General features: G+C 47.1%; 2 protein-coding genes across 2 annotated transcripts in view; both read right to left on the bottom strand.

Moving 5' to 3' along the window:
• The window catches only part of LOC129703874 (uncharacterized), a 42,398-nt gene extending 19,484 nt beyond the window's left edge, over positions 1-22,914 (bottom strand). The window contains exons 1-6 of the mRNA XM_055646548.1: positions 20,779-22,914; positions 14,653-15,199; positions 7,237-7,646; positions 6,397-7,155; positions 3,531-3,634; positions 2,521-2,690 (exon numbers count right to left, since the gene is read on the bottom strand). Coding sequence (XP_055502523.1) covers positions 2,521-2,690; positions 3,531-3,634; positions 6,397-7,155; positions 7,237-7,646; positions 14,653-15,199; positions 20,779-22,088 — 3,300 coding nt within the window. The 5' untranslated portion in view covers positions 22,089-22,914. The remainder of the gene's footprint in view (positions 1-2,520; positions 2,691-3,530; positions 3,635-6,396; positions 7,156-7,236; positions 7,647-14,652; positions 15,200-20,778) is intronic.
• On the bottom strand, positions 799-15,999 carry LOC129704362 (zinc finger protein 239-like). Its single transcript, XM_055647452.1, has 4 exons — positions 14,664-15,999; positions 6,410-6,940; positions 3,531-3,634; positions 799-1,241 (listed from the first exon to the last, which is right to left on the bottom strand). Exons 1-3 carry the CDS (start codon positions 15,190-15,192, stop codon positions 3,600-3,602), a joined length of 1,095 nt encoding a protein of 364 aa, XP_055503427.1. The 5' UTR covers positions 15,193-15,999; the 3' UTR covers positions 799-1,241; positions 3,531-3,599.
• Positions 22,915-23,342: the final 428 nt, after the last annotated feature.

Genomic DNA, 23,342 nt, shown 5'->3' with positions numbered 1-23,342 from the left:
GTCTGCATGGAGTTTGTACATTCTCTCTGTGTCTGCGCGTTGCTCTGGTTTCCTCCCACATTACAAAAATGTGTAGGTTATTTGGCTTCTATAAATTATCCCGAGTGTGTAGGATAGTACGAGTGCGAATGGGTGATCATTGGTTGGTGCGGGTGCGATGGGCTGAAGGGCCTGTTTCCACATTGTATCCTGGAACTAAACTAAAGTTGACAGTTTTTAGTGCCATTTTTCAATATGTAAGTTGCTTTAAATGCAGCCGGCCGTAAAGGCCCGTTGTCCCGGTGGTGTTGCAGGCTCGGCCTGGCCAAACAAAGCATCGCAGACCACTACCAGTCCGTGAAACTGGTCTTGATCCAGTCGCGCCTCGGTACACAAGACAATAAACTAAACTAAACAACTCCGGCATCGATCGAATTGCCATGGGTGATTATTGTATTAGAACGTAGGGGAAGTTTGGCAAGTAGCCCGATCAAGTCGAGACCCAGCCTGCTGCAGCCGTGGCCTTGGTTCAGATCATTGCATCGGCCAGTGAAACGTCGCCCCTCTCCACGCCTCGACCAGAAGGTAAGACCGCGGTTCCCTCTAGTGGCCATTTGTTCTTTGCAGCCACAGCCACCCCTCCGTTTCTCCGGTCCTCAGGACGAGCAGGGGCCTAGTTCGACGGCTTTCCTCTGGAGGCCAGGCTTCCTGGCTCCAAGGCAGGCGAGCCAGGTGTCTGTCTGTGTGGAGTTTGCAGGTTGACAGAGTCTGAAGGGTGATCAAAGGCAACTGGCATTAAACCGTACATGGGGGAATGTTTTGAATGTTGAAAGGAAACAGTGCCAAAGCCAAGAGCAAATTTGTTTTGGTACTGTATTCTTGACAAACTACATTTAGATAGTGAATAGAATAGCCACCTCACAGATCCAGTGACTAGGTGGCCTTCTGTCAACGGCTTAAAGTACTTTATTGTCATGTACCGAGGTACAATTAAATTATTTTATTGCATATAGTTCATGTAAGTATTGCCATACGTAAGCACAACCCTAGATTAAGTGCAAAGCGTATAGAAATAGTCTACAAGACAATATGCAAGAGTCACGTTAGGGGCGGCACAATGGCGCAGCGGTAGTATTTCTGTCTCCCAGCGCCAGAGACATGGGTTCGATCCTGACCTCGGAGTTTGTATGTTTTCTCTTGTGACTGCATGGGCTTTCTCCGGGTGCTGCGGCTTCCCGCCACACTCCAAAAACCGTGCGGATCTGTAGATTAATTTGTAGAATAGAACTAGTGTAAAGGGAAAATGTGAAAACAAAGATGCTGGTTTATATCTCAGATAAACACAAGGTGTCTGTCCGACCCGCTGAGTTACTCCAGCAATTCAAGGCTTTGTCATTTTACAATAAAGTATCACTGCCGGAGTAACTCAGTGGGTCAGGCAGCATCTCAAGAGAACATGGATAGTTAATGGTTTGGGTGGTGGAGGGAGGGGGGGGGGGGGGAAGGTGAAGAGTTGGTTGTTCAGTGCCGGGACCCTTCACTCATCCACCCCCTTCCTTACTTTCAGTCTTAAGAAGGGTCCCGACCCGAAACCTTACCCATCCTTTACCGCACCTGGAATGACTGCTTGGGTCCTTGAATGGAGTCAAGGGGGGAGGTAAAGCGACAAGTGTAGCATTTCTTGCGGTTGCAAGGGAAAGTGCCCGGAGACGGGGTGGTTCGGGTGGGAAGGGGCGAATTGGGAGGTCATGTTGCAGTTATGTAAGATGTTGGTGAGGCAGCATTTAGGATATTGTGTTCAATCCTGGGCACCATGTTTTAGGAAAGATGATGTCAAGCTGGAAAGGGTGCAGAGAAGATTAACGAGGATGTTGCCATGGCTCAAGGGCTTGAGCAAAAGGAAGAGGTTAACCAGGTGAGGCAAATGCAGGCAGGTGGGACTAGTGTAGATGGGGCAAGTGTTCAAGTGAGTTTATTGTCATGTGTCCCTGATAGGGCAATGACATTCTTGCTTTGCTTCAGCACACAGAACATAGTAGGCATTGACTATAAAACACATGAATAAATAAACTGATAAAAGTGCAAATAACAGATAATGGGTTATTAATATTCAGAGTTTTGTCCGAGCCAGGTTTAATAGCCTGGCATGTTGGTCGGTCTGGGCAAGTTGGGCGGAAGGACCCGTTTCCACGCTGTAAGACTCTGTAACACACACCTACCACATTGGGCCATCCATGTGCACACAATCACATCCCAGCATCTACAAGTGTTTATATATCCCGCAGTGGAGCAGGTTTAAACCTTGCTGCCGGCATGGAGTTGCCGGTGCTTCTTCATGTGGGACAACTGAGTTCCCGGTTTCCCGCACTCGGGGCAGGGGAACGGTGTGGACCAAAGATCCTAGAGGAGCTCCTCTAGGATCTTTGGTGTGGACCCGCTGGTGGGCCAGGAGGTGGGAGGAGCAGCCGAAGCCTTTGCCGCAGATGGAGCGGGCTGCCGGCGTGTGCTGCTGCCATGCGCCCTCTGGTGGCGGTGGAATACCTTGCCGTACACGGGGCATGCCGGCACCTGCTTCTCGGCGTCCAGCCACCGGTGCCTCAGCAGGTTGGACGACTGGGCGAAACCCTTCCCGCACTCGGTGCAGGTGAACGGCCTCACCCAGTGTGGACGCGCCGGTGGGTGAGCAGGCTGTTGGGGCGGCTGAACCCGCACTCGAAGCAGATCACCCCAAATAGGGTGATTTCACCAAAGGTCAAATGAGCGTAGATCCCCCCTCACGTGACCGAAAATTTTAACTGGAGGACATCTCTCAGTTTGGTACATGTAAGTGAATGGGGAAACACGCACTTTCCCACCCGTTAAAAACATGGAAAACGGCCGATTTTTGAGCTGATATTTTCTGTGCTAGTCGGGGTGACCATGAAGCACAGCGAGCTAAATTTTCAGGCAAAAAAAAAGATAGAAAGTGAGGTAATTACAAGAGGGAACTGAAGGTAGAAAGCGGCGGAAATGAACAGCTGACATTTGCCGTGAAGATTTTAAGATGCAAAATATCGGGAATTATCGCGTTTGCTCGCTGAATTTCATCAAAAGTAAGTTAATAATGCCTTACTTTTGATGAAATTCAGCGAGCAAACGCAATAATTCCCGTGTGGGAAAGTGCGTGTTTCCCCATTCACTTACATGTACCGAACTGAGAGATGTCCTCCAGTTAAAATTTTCGGTCACGTGAGGGGGGATCTACGCTCATTTGACCTTTGGTGAAATCACCCTATACAGTAACTACTGTGCCACAGCTGTACATATTCCACACAAATTCCCGCTCTCTCCAAAAAATCAATATTAGGAGTAATACTTGCTTCTACTGAATTTGTGAGAAAACATTTATTTAAAAAAAATCACAGCATTTATTTTTTTTTCTTCGACTCTTATTTCTTTACGCAGACAAAGCAGCCTGGCGATACAGGAATCCGTGATGTGGTCCGTTCCCTAATAACATTCGTGGGGGGGGGGGGGGGGGGGGGGGTACGGGAGGAGGAGATTGTCTGTACTTCTCAACCACGATCCCTCCTTCCTCCTCTCATCCTTCCTTCTACGATGCCGTCGGAAGAGTTGTGGTGTTACTCTGTGATTCCGTGTGGTTCGGGCTTCAATCCTACAGGACAGAACATTACGCAGTGTGATTCTTTGGCAACAATAACATTGCAATATCAGCCCCACTTCCAGCTCCCACTAGACCACCAGTCCCATCTTCCTACCTTCCACAGAGACTATTCCCTCCGCAACTCCTTGGTTCTCTCATCCCTTCCCACCCAAACCTCCCCTCCCCTCCCCAGGTACCTTCCCCTGCAAAGGCAGGAGCTGTAACATCTATCTATATACCGCCTCCCTTGCCTCCACCCAGAGACCCCAGCAGTCCTTCCGGGTGATCAGAGGTTCACATGTACCTCCTCTAACCTCATCTGCTAATCTGGTGTTCCCAATGTGGCCTCCTTTACATCAGTGAGACCAAATGTAGACTTGCCAGCGGTTTCGCTGAACTATTGCCCTTCCCATCACAACTATGTCCTTCTGTCCTGGACCCCTCCGTTACAGTGGGAGATTACGTGCAAATTGGAAGATCAGCATCTCATATTTTGCTTAGGTAGCTTACGACCAAGTGGTAAGAACATTGAATTACCTAATTCGGATAGCCAGTTCCGCAAGCTCGTAATGAAGTATCCCTCTTGGGATCTTAAGGGATTGGACAGGCTAGATGCAGGAAAAATATTCCTGATGTTTGGGGAGTCCAGAACCAGAGGTCACAGTTTAAGAATAAGGGGTTATGACTGAGGTGAGGAAAAAAGTTTCCACCCAGGGAGTTGTGAATCTGTGGCATTTTCTGCCACAGAAGGCAGTGGAGGTCATTTCACTGGATGTGTTCAAAAGACAGTTAGATTTAGCTCTTAGGGCTAATAGAATCAAGGGATATGAGGAGAAAGCTGGAATGGGTACTGATTTTGGATGATCAGCCATGATCATATTGAATGGCAGGGCTGGCTAGAAGGGCCGAATGGCCTACACATGCACCTATTTTCTATGTTTCACTAGGTTTCTACACCGTCCCTTGCCAACAATCGGCATATCAGAGAACTACCAGCGTAAGGCCATCTGTTGCTGGTCCTGATTCTCCTGCCTTTCCCCCGTAACGATTGATATCTTCACTAATCAAGAACCTGACAATCTTTACATTAAAAATACCCAAAGACTTGGTCTCCACATTTTAAATAATCTAGAACAGAAATGTGTCCTCAAAGTGCCTGATAATATACTTCAATCCCCCCCTTACCCACTATCCAAATCCTCATCCCACCCCCCACCTCTCGCTTCCAGCGTTCTCACTCCCCGACTACTACCAGTCTGAAGAAGGATCCCAGTGCAAAATGTCGCCTATCCATGTTCACCATAGATGCTGCCTGATCTGCCGATCTGCCAGCATTGTGTCTTCCAAAAGCTTTTTTTTTGTAAACCAGTATCTGCAGTTCCTGGTTTCTGCCAATTGAAGCAATTGCTTGTCAATTTCAGCAGCCACTTATGGTGAAACTGACAGACTATGTTTCTGATTAATGCAGGGTGGCTTCCTGGAAACATTTTTTTCCAACACAGCCTTTTCTGGTGCTTGTCAATTTCCAAAGAATCCTTTAAGTGGCTCTCTGGTTCACAATCAAAATCACATTTTAACTAATTATTTGGGCTAATACAGAAAACACTCTCTAAACAATTGTATCCAATTCACGATGTACAGCAGACCTAGCTGTGCTCATAAAATTACATTGATATAAATGGCACCTCATATTGAAGAGATCACAACAGAATCGCACATTGATTGGGCATTCTAAGAACTTTTGCAATGATATAACATTAGTATTCCAGCATCTTCACAGGATGGACAAACAGCTCCATCCAAGAACACAAGAAATTGCAGAGAATTGTGGACGCAGCCCAGACCATCATGCAAAACAACTTCTCTTCCATTGAGTCCATCTACATTTTATGTTGCCTCAGCAAGGCCACCAGCATAGTCAAAGACAAGTCTTACCCCGGTCACTCCCTCTTCTCCCATCTGGCAAGAGACACATGTCCAGATTCAGGGATAATTTCAGGCTGTTAACAGGCAACTGAACCATCCTCACACCAGAGAGAGAGAGAGCAGTCCTGACATACTATCTACCTACATCAGTGAGACCAAATGTAGACTCATCAACCGTTCAACTATTGCCCTTCCCTTTCTGTCCTGGGCCCCCCTCCATTGCCAGTGGGAGATTATATTTAAAGTGGAAGAACAGCACCTCATATCTAGTGAATGGAGACCCTCAGACTATCTTTAAATGGAATTCATCTTGCACCAAACGATATTCCCTTTAACCTGTATCTGTTCATTGTGGACAGCTCGACTGTAATCATGTATTACATTTCTGCTGACTGGATAACAAGCAAAAAATAGCTTTTCACTGTACCTCAATACACATGACATCAATAAAAACGAAACTGAAATTAAACACGAGTTCTATCCTACACACTAGGGGCAAGTTTACAGAGGCCAATTAACCTAAAAACCTGCACTTCTTTGGCATGCAGGAGGAAACCAGAGCAGAGTCACAGAGAACTTGCAAACTCTGCACAGAGATCACCCATAGTTAGTATTGAAACTGGGTCCCCGGTGCTGTGAAGCAGCAACTCTACCACTGTGCTGCGTTATCGTGGCATAAATCACAGGAACAGGTCCTTCGGCCTAACTCTTCCATGCCGACCCTTGCCATTCAGTCCCAATTTCCTGCACTTGGCCAGAATTCCACTAAACCCTTCCTCTCTAGCTATTTGTCACTTGTGGACTCGCTCACTGTCACTTGTAGACTCGCTGGTGTGATGTTTAAATACCCTTGGTACATACCCACACAGTTAAAAACATTCTCTCCCGTGTGTGCCCGTCTATGCCTCAACAGGTTAGACGACCGAGTGAATCCTTTCCCACACTCGGAGCAGGTGAACGGTGTTTCTCCAGTGTGAACCCACTTGTGTGTCACCAGGTGGGATGACTGAGTGAACCTCTGCCCACACTCCAGACAGATGAACGGCTTCTCCCCAGTGTGAATGCGCTGGTGTATCGCCAGATAACTCGAACGAGTGAACCCTTTTCCACACTCAGGACAGCTGAACAGCCTGTCCCCGGTGTGAACACGATGGTGTCGCAGAAGGCTGTATGACTGAGTGAAGCCCTTCCCGCACTCAGAGCAGGTGAAGGGCCTCTCCCCGGTGTGATTTCGCTGGTGCAGCAGCAGGTTGGACGACCAAAGGAATCCTTTCCCACATTCCAAGCAGGTGAATGGCCTCTCTGCAGAGTGAATCCGCTGGTGCCTCAGCAGGTTGGATGACTCGGCGAATTCCTTCCCACAGTCGGCGCAGGTGAAACTCCGTTCACCCAAGTGCACCCGCCCATCGTTCACCAGGTCACTGCCCGGGTGAATTCCGTTCCACACCCGAATTAGATGACCAGACTCTCCCTGGAGTAAATCAGCGGATACCTCATCTGATCTGAAGGCTGAGTGAACCTCTTCAGGTGCTTGGAGCAGTTTGTGATATTTACCCGTGTGAACGCCAGTTCCATCCGCTGCTACTCCAAAATTGGCCATGGAAGGTCTGCAAACCCACCAGCAGCTGCCGATCCGTCAGCCGTGGACTGTGTGCGCAGCGGGAAGCAATGGCAGCCTGATCACCCACAATGCCAAGCGGGAGAGAAACCGCTCTATTCCCACAGCGCGCCTGCGCGACCCCGTATTCAGGCCCACGCCGGGCGGAGCATCCTGGAGCCTCCGGCTGGCGGCAAGAGACCGGCTGCTTCTCACTGCAGTGACCGGCTGTGTTTGTGGAGCTCGGAACAACTCTCCCCCTGACGGCGGCAGCTCCACGAGTCCGGACTCGGCCCCGATTAAACCCGTGTCCCGGTTCCCGGCTCCGAGCCGCTGCTCAACTTCTCCCTGGAGACCCGCGCGTGTGGCGTCACGTCCGGCATTCGACCGTCTGCGCCCTGGGCACACATTCGTCAGGTGGTTTCTGGGTAACGTAGTCCTATGCCGACTGCTTGGGAAGTTGCATTTAATTAGCGCCTTCCACTGCGTCCCGGCGTCGTCCTGGGTTGTATTAATGCCAGATTATATACGCAGTGAGCCCCCATATGTAACAACGTGACTACAACAGGATTTCTGATGTTGACTGAGGAGTAAATGTTGTTGATGGGACCTGCAGAATAATACCCACAGCTTTGGTTAAAACAGACGCTGGGGATCCTTTGTGTTCACTTAAGTGTTAAGAGTGTTTAATTGTCATATGTCACGAAATGGAACAATGAAATTCTCACTTGCAGCAGCGCAATAGATTTGTGAACATAGTACTCTGTAAACACCACAATAAACAACAAAAACGATATAAAGGGGGATCTCATTCAAACCTACCAGATGATGAACCCTGATACTGTGGGTGTACGCAGCCCAGACCATCACACAAACCAACCTCCTTTGCACTGATCAGTTTAATCAAGGACCAGTATCACCCACTCCCTCTTTTTATTAGGGAAAAGGTACAAAAATGTGAAGATGTATAAACTCCACATTCAAGGACAGTTTCTTCCCAGGTGTTATCAGACAATTGAGCTGTCAGATTCTATCACTAACTAGAGAGCAGTCCTGACCTACCTAATTGAAGACTCTCAGACTATCTTTAATTAGATTTTCTCTTGCATTAAGCGTTATTCCATTTATCCTGTAGCTGTACACTTTGACGAATTGATTGTAATCACATATAGTCTTTTCAATCACTTGGTGGCATGCAACAAAAAAGGTTTTCCGTTACTCTGCACAGGTGACAATAATAAACTAAACAAATAAACTCCACCACTTCTTTGCACCCAATTCATTCATTCATTCAGGTGGGGAGTCCGCGGAGCCTCGGGTGGGCTGGTCGTCTGTGCGGTGGTTCACTTGTCAAGCTCACATCGATTTTCTTCCAGCCGGCAGATGCTCCTCGGCCTGGGCGTTGATTAAACCCACGATCCGGCTCTGACTCACCGCTCATAGAGACCCGCACGGCGTGGCTCGTGGTGTCACATCTGGCCGTTGGTTTCAGGGTAATGCAGTTTTCCTATAACAGTTTTCCTTGCAGTGCTTTACCAACTGTAATGGTATTCATTTAAAAAGTTGTATGCACAGCAAGTCCCCACAACCGTTGTACAATCTTTAAACGGACTACTAAACTTTGTTTAAAAGCTGCTCGTACTGTACATGATTATTCCCTTTATTCTGCTAATTCCCTTTATTCTGTACCTGTTCAGAGGGGCAACATAAGTAGCTTATAATGATGCCATGAGAATATTACTTTAGAGACCTAGATGATGTCATGCAAGTGAAATGTTAGTGGCTGCAGGAGTCAATACTTTACAAACTGTCTTAAGAAATCTTATGTACAAATTTATTTGCCGGATTAATGACCCTGAAAATGAAATAATCTTGGCCTTAGCACTACACGCTACCAATCTCAGCTGTGGAGACATTGGTATAGTTGTCGCCTTGTAGGACTGATTTTTTTAAATTCTTGATGGATTATGCTTAAACCATGGATTATGCTTTTGAATGTAATTTATTGTGCTGTTGTAAGTAATTTACTGTGCTTCTGCATGTAATTTATGGTGCTTTTGTATGCAATTTATTCTATGTAAAGTCTTGTATTTTATCTGGACCTTGAGTCTGTAGTAAAAAGTAAGGTAATCATAATCATGTACAGTCTATCATTTCACTGATTGCATAGCACGCAACAAAAAAGCTATTCACTGTATCTCAGCACCAATGACAACAAAACAAATAAATTCTTCATAGTGTCCATGCGCCCAGTTTAGTCAAATACCTGCCTGCATCTGCATTTTTAAGATGAAGAATAGAAATGTATCTCTAATTCTAGGAGTGCCCAATAATCGGGGTACAAACCTGGATGTGATGAACAGTAGCACTAAATGCAGAACCCCACAGACATATACTGCAGAGTCAAACCTTCTCTTTAGAGTGAGTCTTTTGGTGTCTCGGAGGTGTCTGAAGAAGGGTTTTGGCCCGAAACGTTGCCTATTTCCTTCGCTGCATAGATGCTGCTGCACCAGCTGAGTTTCTCCAGCATTTTTGTCTACCTTCATTTCAAAAGCGCCTTGCACTGCTTTACAAAGCGCAATAGTACTAATTTTAGAAATACATACACAGCAAGTCCCCACCACCACGCACCCCCAGCCAACTCGATAGCCATCTTCCTCAATGGAGACCGATCTTTAAACGGACCCCACAGGACTTTGTAGATTATATGTGGCGATACATAAGGACCATGCTAATTTTTGCGTGCAGTGGAAATGTAATTCATAACGTGGTCTGGGCTCAACTGTGAGCCACTCCAGAATCTGTCTCCTTTTGTGTATTAATCAGTTCCTTGTTTCTACATTTTGACTTCTCTATTTTTGCAGCTATAACTACTGGTGGAAATCAGTGGACGTTTGCTCAGATTGAGAGGACATTGACCATGACACAATTGTATCTCCAGTTCTCGGGGTGAACACCACTCCTCCCCCCCCCCCCACACTATGTATCCAATGACCAGGATGTAATGAACAGCAGCAGAGCACATGGCCACAGTCACCAGCGGATCTGCTGGTGTCTCGCCAGCTGCAGTGTTTAGACAACTTGGCACGTTCTAGGCTCATCCATCAGTCTGCGATCAACAGAGTTCTCTATGAAAATAACAAGGGGTTGTGGAAAGGACAATGGAATAGTATGACTGAAGTAAATGATCAGAATGGATTGAGAGTATCCAAAGACCCACTACTCTCTTTCCCACAGCACTTGCACTTTGTATTCCGTCCAGCCACAACTTCTTGTATCAGATGGAATATTTCCATGATCTGGTAGCTATGAGAAGTTTCTCTCTATCAGCTAAGAACTTTACATTTATTTGGGTCCTTGTCCCATCTCAAGCCGCCACTGGGAGTCAGGCCTACTCTAGGCGGGAAGTCCTTGGAGCTTCGGGTGGGTTGGGCGTCAGTGCAATGGCTCGCTGTGTTGTGGGGATCACCAATTCTCCCCCGTATTGCAGGTTAATTGGATTGTTTATAATCACACTTTGTGTGTGGGCAGTGGATGAGAAAGTAGGATAACATAGAACTAGTGTGAAAGGGTAATCGATGGTCAGCATGGGCTCAGTTACCAATGAGCCTGTTTCTCATCGGGCAAGAGGTAGAGTAATGGGCAAACGCTTTTTCAAGCATAACAACATCAAATCAATTCAACTTCAAATTCACATTTATTGTCACATGCACCAATTAAGGTGCAGTGATATTTGAGTTACCAGGCAGCCGTACAATTAAAAGAACAGAACACAATTTAAAAAATGATAGAACATAAACATCCACCACAGAGATCACTGTGACGGAAGGCAATAAATTTCAGTCTTCCTCTTTTCGTTCACCCGTGTATGGGGCCTTGACCCTCCTGAGTCGCCGTTGCAGACGGCCCGATGTGCAAGCTTTCTCGTCGGAATGAACGAAGCTTCGACGTCGGGACGGATGGAACACACTCCGCGGCTTGGAGTGCCCGAATCGGTACTTTCTTACCGCAGACAGTGGTTTCTCGATGTTGTAGGCCACAGGGAGGCCAGCAGTCAGAGCTCTTCTCCGGCGATCCCCAGCAAGGGATCCCTGGCTCCGGGATGGTAAAGTTAGTGGGTGAGGGCGGGGAGGTTAGTGGGTGAGGGCAGGGTGGGAGATTGGTGGGTGGGGAGGTTAGCAGGGTGAGGGGGAGTGAGGTTGGTGGGTGGGGGGAGGTCAGTGGGTAGTGGGTGAGGGCGGGTGGGAGGTTGGTGGGCGGGGCGGGAGGGAGGTGGGTGGGGGTGGGTGGTGGGTGGGGGTGGGGGTTGGTGGGTGGGGGGGTTGGTCAGGGGTTTACTGCTGTGCCTGGCTAATCTGTCCCTTCCTGGGTGCTGCTTGGGCCTGAGTGTTTCCAAGATGAAAATAACAATGTTTTGGTTTGATATTTTTATGGCCTATTCCTTATTTAAGATAGATATCTACTTATAGTTGTGTTTGCACTGTCATTTTATACTGCAAATAAACTTACATCTGTTTAGAAAAAATGTGGCCTCACTGACGTCTTTTAATACTGTAACAAACACCCCAGCTTCTATACTCAGGACCCTGCCCAATGAAGGCCAATGTACAAGAGAAAGGTCGAGAGTGTTTTTGTTGTGTTTCGAGTATTTCATTTGCACAAGAAACTGTACAATTAAAATATTTCTTACTGCAGCTTTACAGACACAATAACATAACACAACTTGAAAATGCAATAGTCAATACAATACATTTTCATTAATTCTACATAACTAGGCATAATAGTGTAAACAAAAGTATGCATTGCAACCTAGACAAAGTCCATTGCAGATTATAGCTGAGGTGGGGTCGTGTAGTGTCCGGTTTACACCAAAGTGTCTCTTCACTTTCTTGATGGCTTCTTCAAGTACCTGGAAGTCGGGGCGACTCTGGACCGACGGGACAGCGGCCCACAGCCAGCGGGGAGAATAAGCATCAACCCCAGCTCAACTCCACCTGTCCCACCAGGCCAACCGACAACCCCGGACCGACCTCAACAAAATACTGAGTAAAGGGTCGGAATACTTATATAAATGTGATATTCCAGTTATTTCTTTTTAATTATGTTGCAAAAATTTTGCTTTTTTATAATGGGGTAGTATGTTTAGATTGATATTCAAAAAATGAATTTAATACATTTTAGAATAACGCTGTAACGTTTCAAAGTGCGGAAAAGGCGATTTTTCTGTCTGAAAGGTCTGAATACTTTCTGAATGCACTATATTCTGCTCACAATATATTCCCTTTTATCTATTGTATTTGAGTTTGACTTGATTGTGTTTATGTCCAGCACATGACAATAATAAACCTAAATCAAAGCTGGAAAAGAGTTTGATTACTAATCAGGGCGACTGTCACAACGACAGTCATAGTGGACATACTGGTGGGTGTATCCACTGAGGCAATATGGGTAAAGCTCATAAATAAGAACGGTAAAATCATTCTGATATTAAAAAGACACATAGAACTGGAGCAACTAGGTGGGTCAGGCAGCATCTCTGGATACATGGACAGATGACGTTTTGTATCAGGACCCTTCTTCAGACTGATGCGTCTGCCTGAATGGTCCTGAATCGAAATATCACCTAACATGTTCTCCACAGATGCTGCCTGACCCATTGAGCTACTCCAGCACCTTATGTCTTTTTGTGTAAACCAGCATCTGCTGTTCCTTCTTTCATGGTTTGGTCAAGAACCCTGTACTTACAACTGGGACTTGAAAATGGCACCAAACTGGCATCTCCGTATACTGCCTCAGTGTACCGACTGCTATATACTTGTACTGTATCTGAGATGCTTATCTAAGATTAACTAAGTGTTTATTGATGGTGAATCTTGCACTGAACTGTATACAAAAATGAATTTTACTGTACCCTAGGTACACGTGACAAATGAAATACCATTGAACCATTAAATCACAATATTATTGTACTATTGGTTTCCCAATAGCCAGTAGGAAAGATATTTAATCTACTGTAGTTCACTCGTACCTCCTCCAACTTCATCAACTGTATCCGCTGTTCCAGGTGTGGACTCCCATATATCGGTGAGATCAATATTTAGTATTCAGTATTAACTTTATTGTCATTTCACTGAGTACTTACATACACAGCAGAAGTGCACGCTCGAGGATCGTTTCGCTGAACACCTCCGCTCAGGCTGCCTAAACCCATCAGATCTCCCAGTTGCTAAACATTTTAACTCCCCTCCCATTGCCACATTGACCTGTCTGTCCTGGGCCTCCTCCATTGTCAGTGAGGCCCAGCACAAATTGGAGGAACAACACCTCATTTTTCGCTTGGGCAGCTTACACCCCATGAATATTGACTTCTCTAAATTTGTTACCTTTGCCTTGCCTCTCTTTCCATCCCTCCCCCCCCCTAAAGAAAGCCAAGTTCTCCGACTAATCTGACTGTCCTCGTTTACAGGGTCTTTTAGACCACGCGGAAGGTTTTGGGGGGACCTGATAGAGGTCAATATAAATGATGAGAGGGATAGACAGAGTTGATGTGGACAAGCTTTTCCCTTTGAGAATAGGGAAGATTCAAACAAGAGGACATGACTTCAGAATTAAGGGACAGAAGTTTAGGGGTAATATGAGGGGGAACTTCTTTACGCAGAGAGTGGTAGCGGTGTGGAATGAGCTCCCAGTGGAAGTGGTGGAGGCAGGTTCATTGGTATCATTTAAAAATAAATTGGATAGGCATAAGGATGAGAAGGGAATGGAGGGGTATGGTATGAGTGCAGGCAGGTGGGACTAAGGGGAAAAAAATTTGTTCGGCACGGACTTGTAGGGCCGAGATGCCCTGTTTCCGTGCTGTAATTGTTATATGGTTATATGGTTATCTGTGACTGGCAAGTTGGATTAAAGAGCTCTGACTCAAGGATAAAGGGTGGAATCATGCTTGGACTCAGAGGCCAGCAGGGCCTCACCTCCCATTGCAGGAGGCATCCAGGGAGACTGGGTACAAAGTCGCTGAGACTGAGGGAGACACAGACCGTGTCACTGATTGACTCAGTGTAAACAAGCCCTGAGACTGAAGGAGCACAGATCCTGAGATTGAGGGGGCCACAGACCCTGAGACTGAGGGAGTCACAAACGTGACACTATGGCAGAAACAGACACTCTAACCCCTGGAGTTTTCTCACTGAGGCTCGTTGACCTCCCATTTTCACACATTTGACTGTCTGTCATGTTCTTGCCCGTCTGTTCAGCCAGTCTCTTCACAGCTTCCTCACATCGAGTTTAGAAAGAAATATATATATATACTAGTGATGATGATTAGAATTGTTCCAACAACTCAGGGAGTGACCCCCCCCCCCCCCCCCCTCCACCCCAATGTGCCCAATAACCAGTATCCAAAACTGGACGCGATGAACTACAGCACCAACTGCAGAACCCACGGACCCGCTAGTGTCTCAGCAGCTGGAGGGTTAAGCCACCATGGGCACGTACCATGGACTCAAACCGTCTCTTCAGCGTGCGTCCGTCGGTGTCTTATCAGGTGGGACGACTGAGCGAATCCTTTCCCGCACTCTGAGCAGGTGAACGGCCTCTCACCTGTGTGCACCACCTGGTGAATGCGCAGTTTAGATGACTGTGTAAATCTCATCCCACATTCAGAGCAGGTGAACGGTCTCTCCCCGGTGTGAACACGCTGATGAGTCAGCAGCTTGGACGACCGTGTAAATCCCTTTCCGCACTCGAAGCAGGTGAAGGGTCTCTCCCTGGTGTGAACCCACTGGTGGTTCTTCAGGCTGGATGCCCACTTGAATCGCTCCCCACACTCGGAGCAGTCAAATGGCCTCTCGCCGGTGTGTATTCGCTGGTGTGACAGCATGTGGGACAACCGAGAGAATCCCCTCCCACAGTCAGAGCAGGTGAATGGCCTCTCCCCGGTGTGTGTTCGCTGGTGTCTCTGCAGGTCAGTTAACTGACTGAATCCCCTCCCACAGTCAGAGCAGATGTGATGCTTCTCCTTGGGGTGAACCTGCTTTTGTCTCATCATCAGACGACTGAATGAATCAGTTCATGCACCTGAAGTACAGGGTGATATCTCCCTGTGTGAACACACGGGTCAGTAAGGAAGACAACTGAATTAATTACTTTGCTTCTTCACTCAAATGTTGCCATAATTGCAACTCTGTAGCAATGAGATCTGCAGCAGCCGTCAGTCTGCGATCAATAGAGTTCTCTGCATGAAAATAACAAGCAACGATCCTAGTTCGCGATAGGATCTTTGACAACAAGGGGTTGTGGAAAGGACAATAGAATATTATGACCGAAGTGATCAGAATGGATTGAGAGTTTCCAAAGACACACAACTCTCTTTCCCACAACACTTGCAGTTTGTATTCCCTCCAACCACAACTTACTTCTTGTATCAGATGGAATAATTCAATGATCTGGCAGTTATGAGAAGTTTCTCTCCATCTACTGGGAACATTACATTTAATTCATTCGCTCCATAGATGCTGCTGCACCCGCTGAGTTTCTCCAGCACTTTTTGTCTACCTTCGATTTTCCAGCATCTGCAGTTCCTTCTTAAACAATTACATTTAACCTGGTTCTTGTCCCGTCTCAAGCCGCCACTGGGAGTCAGGCCTACTCTGGGCGGGGTGGCCGTGGTGCTTCGGGTGGGTTGGTCGTCAGTGCAGTGGCTCGCTGTGTTTGTGGGGATCACATTGATTCTCCCCCGAGCGGCAGATGCTCCCCGGCCCGGGCTCGGCTTTGATTAAACCCGCGGCCCGGCTCCGACTCATGGAGACCCGACCCGTCACTGTGTGACTCGTGGCGTCACATCCCGCGCATGGCGCATGCGCGCTGGTACACATGGCTCAAAGACTTCTCGGGAATGTTGCCGCTGGAAGCAGCGTTCAAAGCTGCATTTAAAGAGCGCCTTGCATTGTTTGACTAAAAGGAATTGTAATAAATATCAGAAACAGTATGATGACTAGGGCAGCACAGTGGCAGAGCTGTAGCCTCACAGCACCAGCGACCAAAGCAGGATCTCGGCCCAGAAACATCACCCATTCCTTCTCTCCAGAGATGCTGCCTGTCTGTCCCACTGAGTCACACCAGCATTTTGTGTCTATCTTCAGTTTAAACCAACATCTGCAGTTCCTTCCTATACACCCAATTTTGATCCCGACCGTGGGTGCTGAATGTGTGGATTTTCCACTTCTCCCAGTGATTGTGTGGGTTTCCTCTGGGTACTGCCCAGTTTCTTCCCACATCACAAATATATGCAGGATTGCAGATTATTTGGCCTCTGTATAATAGCAGTTCGTGTGTGGAGAGTGGATGAGAAGGTGGGATAACATAGAACTAATGTGAAAGAGTGATCGATGGTCAGTGTGGCTTGGTGTGTCACATGTATGTGGGATGTTGCAGCAACTCTTTGAGTATTTAAAGGGGCTGCTCCTCAAATTCTGATTGCACTTCAGCCCCCTCTTCTATTCTTTGGGCATCCAGTGCAGAGGTGTGGGAGGGAGGTTGGTGGGTTGGTCAGGGGTTCTCTTGGTTGGTTTAGTGCCGGGCCTGGCCAAGCTGTCCCTCCGTGGGTGCTGCACGGGCCTGCGTGTTTCTAAGATGAAAATACCACGTTTTGGTTTGATATTTTAATGTATATTCCTTATTTAAGATAGGTGTCTACTTTCACTGTCATGTTTTCACTGTCATTTTGTACTGTAAATGAATTTACCTGTTTAGAAAATATGTAGCCTCACCAATGTCTTCTAATATTGTCGTATGCACCCCAGCTTCTATACTCAGAACCCTGCTCAATGAAGGCCAATGTACAAGAAACAGGTCGAGAGTATTTTGTTGTGTTTCGAGTGTTTCATTTGCACCAGAAATCGAACAATGAAAATATTTCTTACTGCAGCTTTACAGACACAATAACATAACAACACAACATGAAAATGCAATAGTTATACAATAATTTTTCATTAATACTACAGAACTAGGTATAATAGTGTAAACACACGTATGCAGTGCAACCTAAACAAAGTCCATTGCTGAGGTGGAGTCGTGCGGTGTCCAGTTTACACCAAAGTGTCTCTTCACTTTCTTGATGGCCTTCTCAAGGATGTACCTGCAATTCATATATATCTTTGTATTGACACAATTGAATGGATCACACCAACCAGACTTCAAGTTCAAGTTCGCTTTCAAGTTCAAGAGCGCAGGAACCGGGTACATCCATGATCACAGTGAATGGTGGTGCTGGCTTGAAGGGCCGAATGGCCTACTCCTGCACCCATTGTTTATTGTCACATGCACAAATTAAGGTACAGTGATATTTGACTTCCCATCATTGACACCATCAACAACACACTGCCTCGGAAAAGCAGTCGACTTAATCAGTGATTATTATAATCATTTCATGTCCCTTCTCTCTGGAGATCCTGTTGTAAACCAGCATCCTTGTATTAACATAATCAAAGACCTCTCCCACCCTTGAGTCATTCCTTTTTCTTTCCGCTCATGTCAAGCAAAGGGTACAGAATCTTGAAAGCGCATCCCATCAGACTCAGGAACAGCTTCTTCCCCTCTGTTGTCAGGCTTCTGAACAGTCCTTCCACAAGCCACAGTGCTGTGAAAGTCACCTTTACCCCATTGTGGACATTGGACTTTGGCTCTGGAACTGATGCACTACACATTCTATATTTTGCTATATTCAGACTATATTCTGCTCACAATATATTCACCTCTATCTATTGTATTTGAGTTTGGCTTGAATGTGTTTATGTTTAGCGCAGGACAATAATAAACCTAAATCAAAGCTGGAAAAGCATTTGATTACTAATCAGGGCAACTGTTAAGGCGGCAGTCAGAGTGGACATACTGGAATTCATGTATGAACTAATATTGCCAGACTTGAATGGATCACACTGACCAGAATTCCCATCATTTTTAATTGTATTGCTGCTGGCAAATTAATTTCACCTTTGGGTGTATGTGACGAATAAAATTGACTTTGACACCATCAACACCACACTGGCTCGGAAAAGCAGCCGACTTAAGCCCCTGTCCCACTTAGGAGACCTAAACACCAACCTCTGGTGACCTTGCCTGCCACCCAAGGTTTCCATGAGGTCACCAGAGGTTTTGGTCGCTCTCCCTAATGGTCGAAAGTGGTTTCTGCGTGGTCGAGGCTTCATCTAGGTTGCTGTTAGTTTTTCATCAAGTTTAGAACCGGCCTCGACTAAAAATAGGTTGCCGTTTTAAAAATTGATCATTTTTTTGTCTCAGGTCTAGTCGAAGCCGGTTTTCTTCATAGTCGAGGAAGGTTTTCAACATATGCGTGGGAGGTGGTACGAGGTTGCAGGTCACCTCGACCTTGATTTTTTTTTGGGTGGCGGGCAAGGTCACCAGAGGTTGCTGTTTAGGTCTCCTAAGTGGCACAGGGGCTTAAATCAGTGATTATTATAATCATTTCATGCCTCTTCTCTCTGTTGATCCTGTTGTAAACCAGCATCTCCAGTTCCTTGTATCAACATAATCAAAGACCTCTCCTACCCGAGGGTCATTCCTTTTTCTCCCTGCTCATGTCAGGCAAAAGGTACAGAATTTTGAAGGCACACACCACCAGACTCAGGAACAGCTTCTTCCCCTCTGTTATCAGGCTTCTGGACAGTCCTTCCACAAGCTGTGAAATTCACATCTACCTCATTGTGGATGTTGGACTTTAGCTCTGGAACTGATGCACAACATATTCTATATTCTGCTTTATTCTGACCACAATATATTCCACTTCATCTATTGTATTTTCGTTTGACTTGATTGTGTTTATGTCTAGTATGATCTGATCTGTTTGAGTAGCAGGCAAAACAAAGCTTTTCACTATACCTTGGTACACATGATAATAATAAAGTTAAACCCAAGCTGGAAAAGAGTTTGATTACTAATCAGGGCGACTGTCACAACAGTCAGAGTGGACATACTGGTGGGTGCATCCACGGAGGCAATATGGGTAGGGCTCATAAATAAGAACGGTAAAAGCACTCTGATATTAAAAAGACACATAGAACTGGAGCAACTCGGTGGGTCAGGCAGCATCTCTGGAGTACATGGACAGATGGCGTTTCGGATCGCAACCCTTCTTCAGACTGATGCGCCTGACTGAAGAGTCCTGACCCGTAAAGTCACCTAACATGCTCTCCACAGATGCTGCCTGACCCGCTGAGCTACCCCAGCACCTTAGATCTTTTTGTGTAAATCAGCATCTGCAGTTCCTTGTTTCATGGTTAGGTCAAGAACCCTGTACTTACAACTGGGACATGAAAATGACATCAAACTGGCATCTCCTCATACTGACTGCTATACACTTGTATGGTATACGAGATGCTTATCTAAGATTATCTAAGTGCTTATCTATAGTGCTACCTGTACTGTACTGTATACAACAACTAAATTCACGTTACCTCAGTACATATGACAAATAAAGTACCGTTAAACTATTAAATCACTACATTATTGTACAATAGGTTTCCCAATAGCCAACAGGAAAGATACATTGACAGGTTACATGTTAATTGGCTCCTGCATATCGCCCCCCCGAGTGTGTAGGGAGTGGATCAGAAAAAGGGAATACATAGTCCTGGTGTGAGCGGGCGATCGATGGTCAGCGTGGATTCAATGGGCTGAAGGGCTTGTTTAGATGCTGTATCTTTCAAACAATTTTAAAAATCACAACAGTATTCGGCAGGAGCTCAGAAGGGTACATTTGGAGCAATTGTTATTGGGCTCGTTTTGACCAGATATGTTGTAGTTGATTCAAAAGCAGCTGATCATAGGACTGGCAAGTTCCAGTGGCGAGGAGGGATAAGGCAGAAAGGGAAAGGAACCTTGGATGACCACAGTAGGTTATAAATTTGGTCAGAAAAGGAAGCAAAATGTAAGCTTTAGAAAGATCAGAGCCTTTCCGGATCTCACGCAGTGAATTAGAAGGGCAAGGAAGGAACCATTAAATGCGACTGGCAAGTTGGATTAAAGAGACTTGACTGAAGGATAAAGGTGGGAATTCTGCTTGGAATCAAAGGCTGGCGGGGCCTCACCTCCCACTGCAGGAGGCATCCAGGGAGACAGGGTACAAGACTGAGACTGAGGGAGACACAGACCATGTCACTGAGTGACTCAGTGTAAACAGACCCTGAGACTGAAGGAGACACAGATCCAGAGACTGAGGGGACCACAGACCCTGAAAATGAGGGAGTCACAGATATGACACTGAGGGAGAAGCAGACACTCCAACCCCTGGAGTATTCCCACTAAGGCTGTAACCTCCGACTTTCATAAATTTTACTCTGTCTGTCATGTTCCTGCCCATCTGTTCAGCCAGTCCACATCCTCTGGTAGTCTCTTCACAGTCTCCTCACACCGAGTTCATAATGAAAGATATATTTACAACTGATGAAGATTAGAATTTTTCCTCCAATTCTGGGGGTGAACCCCTCACCCCTCTCCCAATGTGCCCAACAACCAGGATCTAAAACTGAACGTGATGAACAATGGCACAAACTGCAGACCCCAGGGCCTGATGTCTTTGGCAGCTGCAGTGTTTAGACACCCTGGGCACATATCGCAGACTCAAACCTTCGTTTCAGCGTGAGTCCGTCGGTGTCTCATCAAGTGGGATGACTGAGTGAATCCCTTCCCGCACTCGGAGCAGGTGAACGGCCTCTCCCCGGTGTGTATTCGCCGGTGCGCCACCAGATCAGATGATCGACTGAACGCCTTCCCGCACTCGGAGCACGCGTACGGTCTCTCCCCGGTGTGAATTCGTTGATGGGTCAGAAGGTGCGATGATTGCATGAACCCCCTCCCACACTCGGTGCAGTTGAACGGCCTCTCCCCGGCATGAGCTCGCTGATGAGCGAGCAGTCTGGATGACCGTGTAAATCCCTTCCCGCACTCGGTGCAGATGAATTGCCTCACCCCGCTATGAAGTTGTTGGTGCCTCAACAGACTCGATGACCAAGCGAATCCCTTCCCACACTCGAAGCAGGTAAACGGTCTCACCTCGGGATGTAGGTCAGACGATTGACTTAACCCCTTCCCGTATTGGGAGCTAGCAGACAGTGCCTCTGCGGCGTGAGCCCGCTGGTGCGACAACAGGTCAGAAGATCGACAGAATGTCTTCTCGCACTCGGAGCAAGAGTATGGTCTCTCCCCAGTGTGAATTCGTTGGTGGGTCAGAAGGTCCGATGACTGAGTGAACCCCTTCCCGCACTCAGAGCAGGTGAACGGCCTCTCACCAGTATGAATTCGCTGGTGAATGCGCAGTTTGGATGACCGTGTAAATCCCCTTCCACACTCGAGGCAGATGAATGGCTTCTCCCCAGTGTGAACCCGTTGGTGGTTGACCAGTTTGGATGACTGACTGAATGCCTTCCCGCACTCAGAGCAAGGGTAGGGTCTCTCCCCAGTGTGTATGCGCTGGTGTACCCGAAGGTCCGATGACTCAGTGAACCCCTTCCCACATTCTGAACAGGTGAACGGCCTCTCCCCAGTGTGAACCAGCTGGTGAATGCGCAGTTTGGATGACCGTGTAAATCCCTTCCCGCACTCAGAGCAGATGAAGGGTCTCTCCCCGGTGTGAACCCACTGGTGGTTCTTCAGACTGGATGCCCAGTTGAAACGCTTGCCACACTCATAGCAAGCAAATGGCCTTTCCCCGGTGTGTATTCGCTGGTGTGCTTGCAGGTAGGATGATTCAGTAAATGCCTTCCCACAGTCAGAGCAGATGAATGGCCTCTCCCCAGTGTGTATACGTTGGTGTCGCTGCAGACAGGATAAATAAGTGAATCCCCTCCCACAGTCAGAGCACGTGAATGGACTCTCCTTGGACTGATCCTCCTGTTGTTTCATCTGGTCAGATGACTGAGTGAATCCGTTCATGGACCTGGGGAACAGGGAGATATCCCCCTGTGTCAATAAAGATGATGACCAAATTAATTACTTTGCTTCTTATTTCAAATGTTGGCATATCTTTGGACTTCTGCAGCAATGAGATCTCAGACAGCTCAAATGTCAGTCTAAGATCAACAGATTTCTACATATAAAAATTATAGGGGGTTATGGAAAGTATGAGATGGTCAGTAAATTATCGGAATGGGTTGAGTGTGTGAAAAGGCCCACTGCTCTCTGTCCTATAACATTTTCCGTTTTCATTCCCTCCAGTCACAACTCATATTTGTTCTTCTATCCGCTGGGATAATAAAATGCTCTGGTGATGTGAAATTAGAAGATTATCATCGTTATCTTCTGGGAGCGTGACTTTGTTCGGGCCTGAGTTCCGTCCCCAGCGCTATCACACCAGATCTGGAAACGAGGAAACCCAGCACCATCTCACATTCAGCCAGTCGGTGGACTGGGCGGAAGGGATTAATGGCGGTCTAATTACCCACAATTCCACGCGGGAGAGAAACCGCTCTACTCTTAAGTCTAACACCGCGTCAGCGCCGCGTCGCAGTCAGGGCCCACTCCTGACGGCCTGTTCGCGGAGCATCCGGTGGGCCGGTAGTCAATATGGTGGCTCTCTGTGTTGTGGGGGTCACATCGACTCTTCCCCAGCGGGTGGCCGCTCCTTGGCTCGGCCTCGGCGCCAATTAAAGACGGCGATCGGCTCCGACCCGCAGCCCGACCGACGCCTGGACACCCGCACTGCGCAGCCAGTGGCGTCACTACCGGTGTACGGCGCCTGCGCCCTGGACCTGATGCGGTCAGCGTTCGATGGCCCAATGGTTTCTGGGTAATGTTGTCCTCCTAACAATTAGCTTTCAAGGCTGTATTTAAAATGCGCTTCCACTCCTTTGCAAAGCGTAACTATTTATTTCTGAAACAGTATGCAAAGCAAGCACTCAGCACCCACCCCCCTCCTCCCAAACAACGAGGGCAACACTAGCGCAGATAGTGGAACTCCTGCCTCACACCACAAAACTTAGGTTCGGTGCTGTCCATGTGGAGTTTGCACGTTCTCCCTGTGACGGCGTGGGCTTCCTCCATGTGATCCAGTTTCTTTCTACATCCCAAAGACATGCGGGTTTGTAAGTTAATTGGCCCTTGTACATTTGCATCTCGTGTGCAGGGACTGGATCACACAGAACTGGTCTGAAGCAGGGTACACAAAAATGCTGGAGAAACTCAGCGGGT

This window comes from Leucoraja erinacea, chromosome 15 (genome assembly GCF_028641065.1).
Source record: "Leucoraja erinacea ecotype New England chromosome 15, Leri_hhj_1, whole genome shotgun sequence".
Taxonomy (NCBI): Eukaryota; Metazoa; Chordata; class Chondrichthyes; order Rajiformes; family Rajidae; genus Leucoraja; species Leucoraja erinaceus.
The sequence above is the reverse complement of the archived record's forward strand: the minus strand, read 5'-3'. Positions and strand labels throughout refer to the sequence as shown.

Excerpts from the sequence above, each read along its gene's own strand:
- LOC129704362 (XM_055647452.1), bottom strand. The coding sequence starts at position 15,192 with ATGATGAGACAAAAGCAGGTTCACCCCAAGGAGAAGCATCACATCTGC. Across the intron at positions 6,941-14,663 it reads AAGACACCGACGGACGCACG|TGGGTGAACGGAGTTTCACC; the intron begins CTGAAGAGACGG and ends GGCGGGTGCACT. Across the intron at positions 3,635-6,409 it reads GAATGTTTTTAACTGTGTGG|GATTGAAGCCCGAACCACAC; the intron begins GTATGTACCAAG and ends TCTGTCCTGTAG.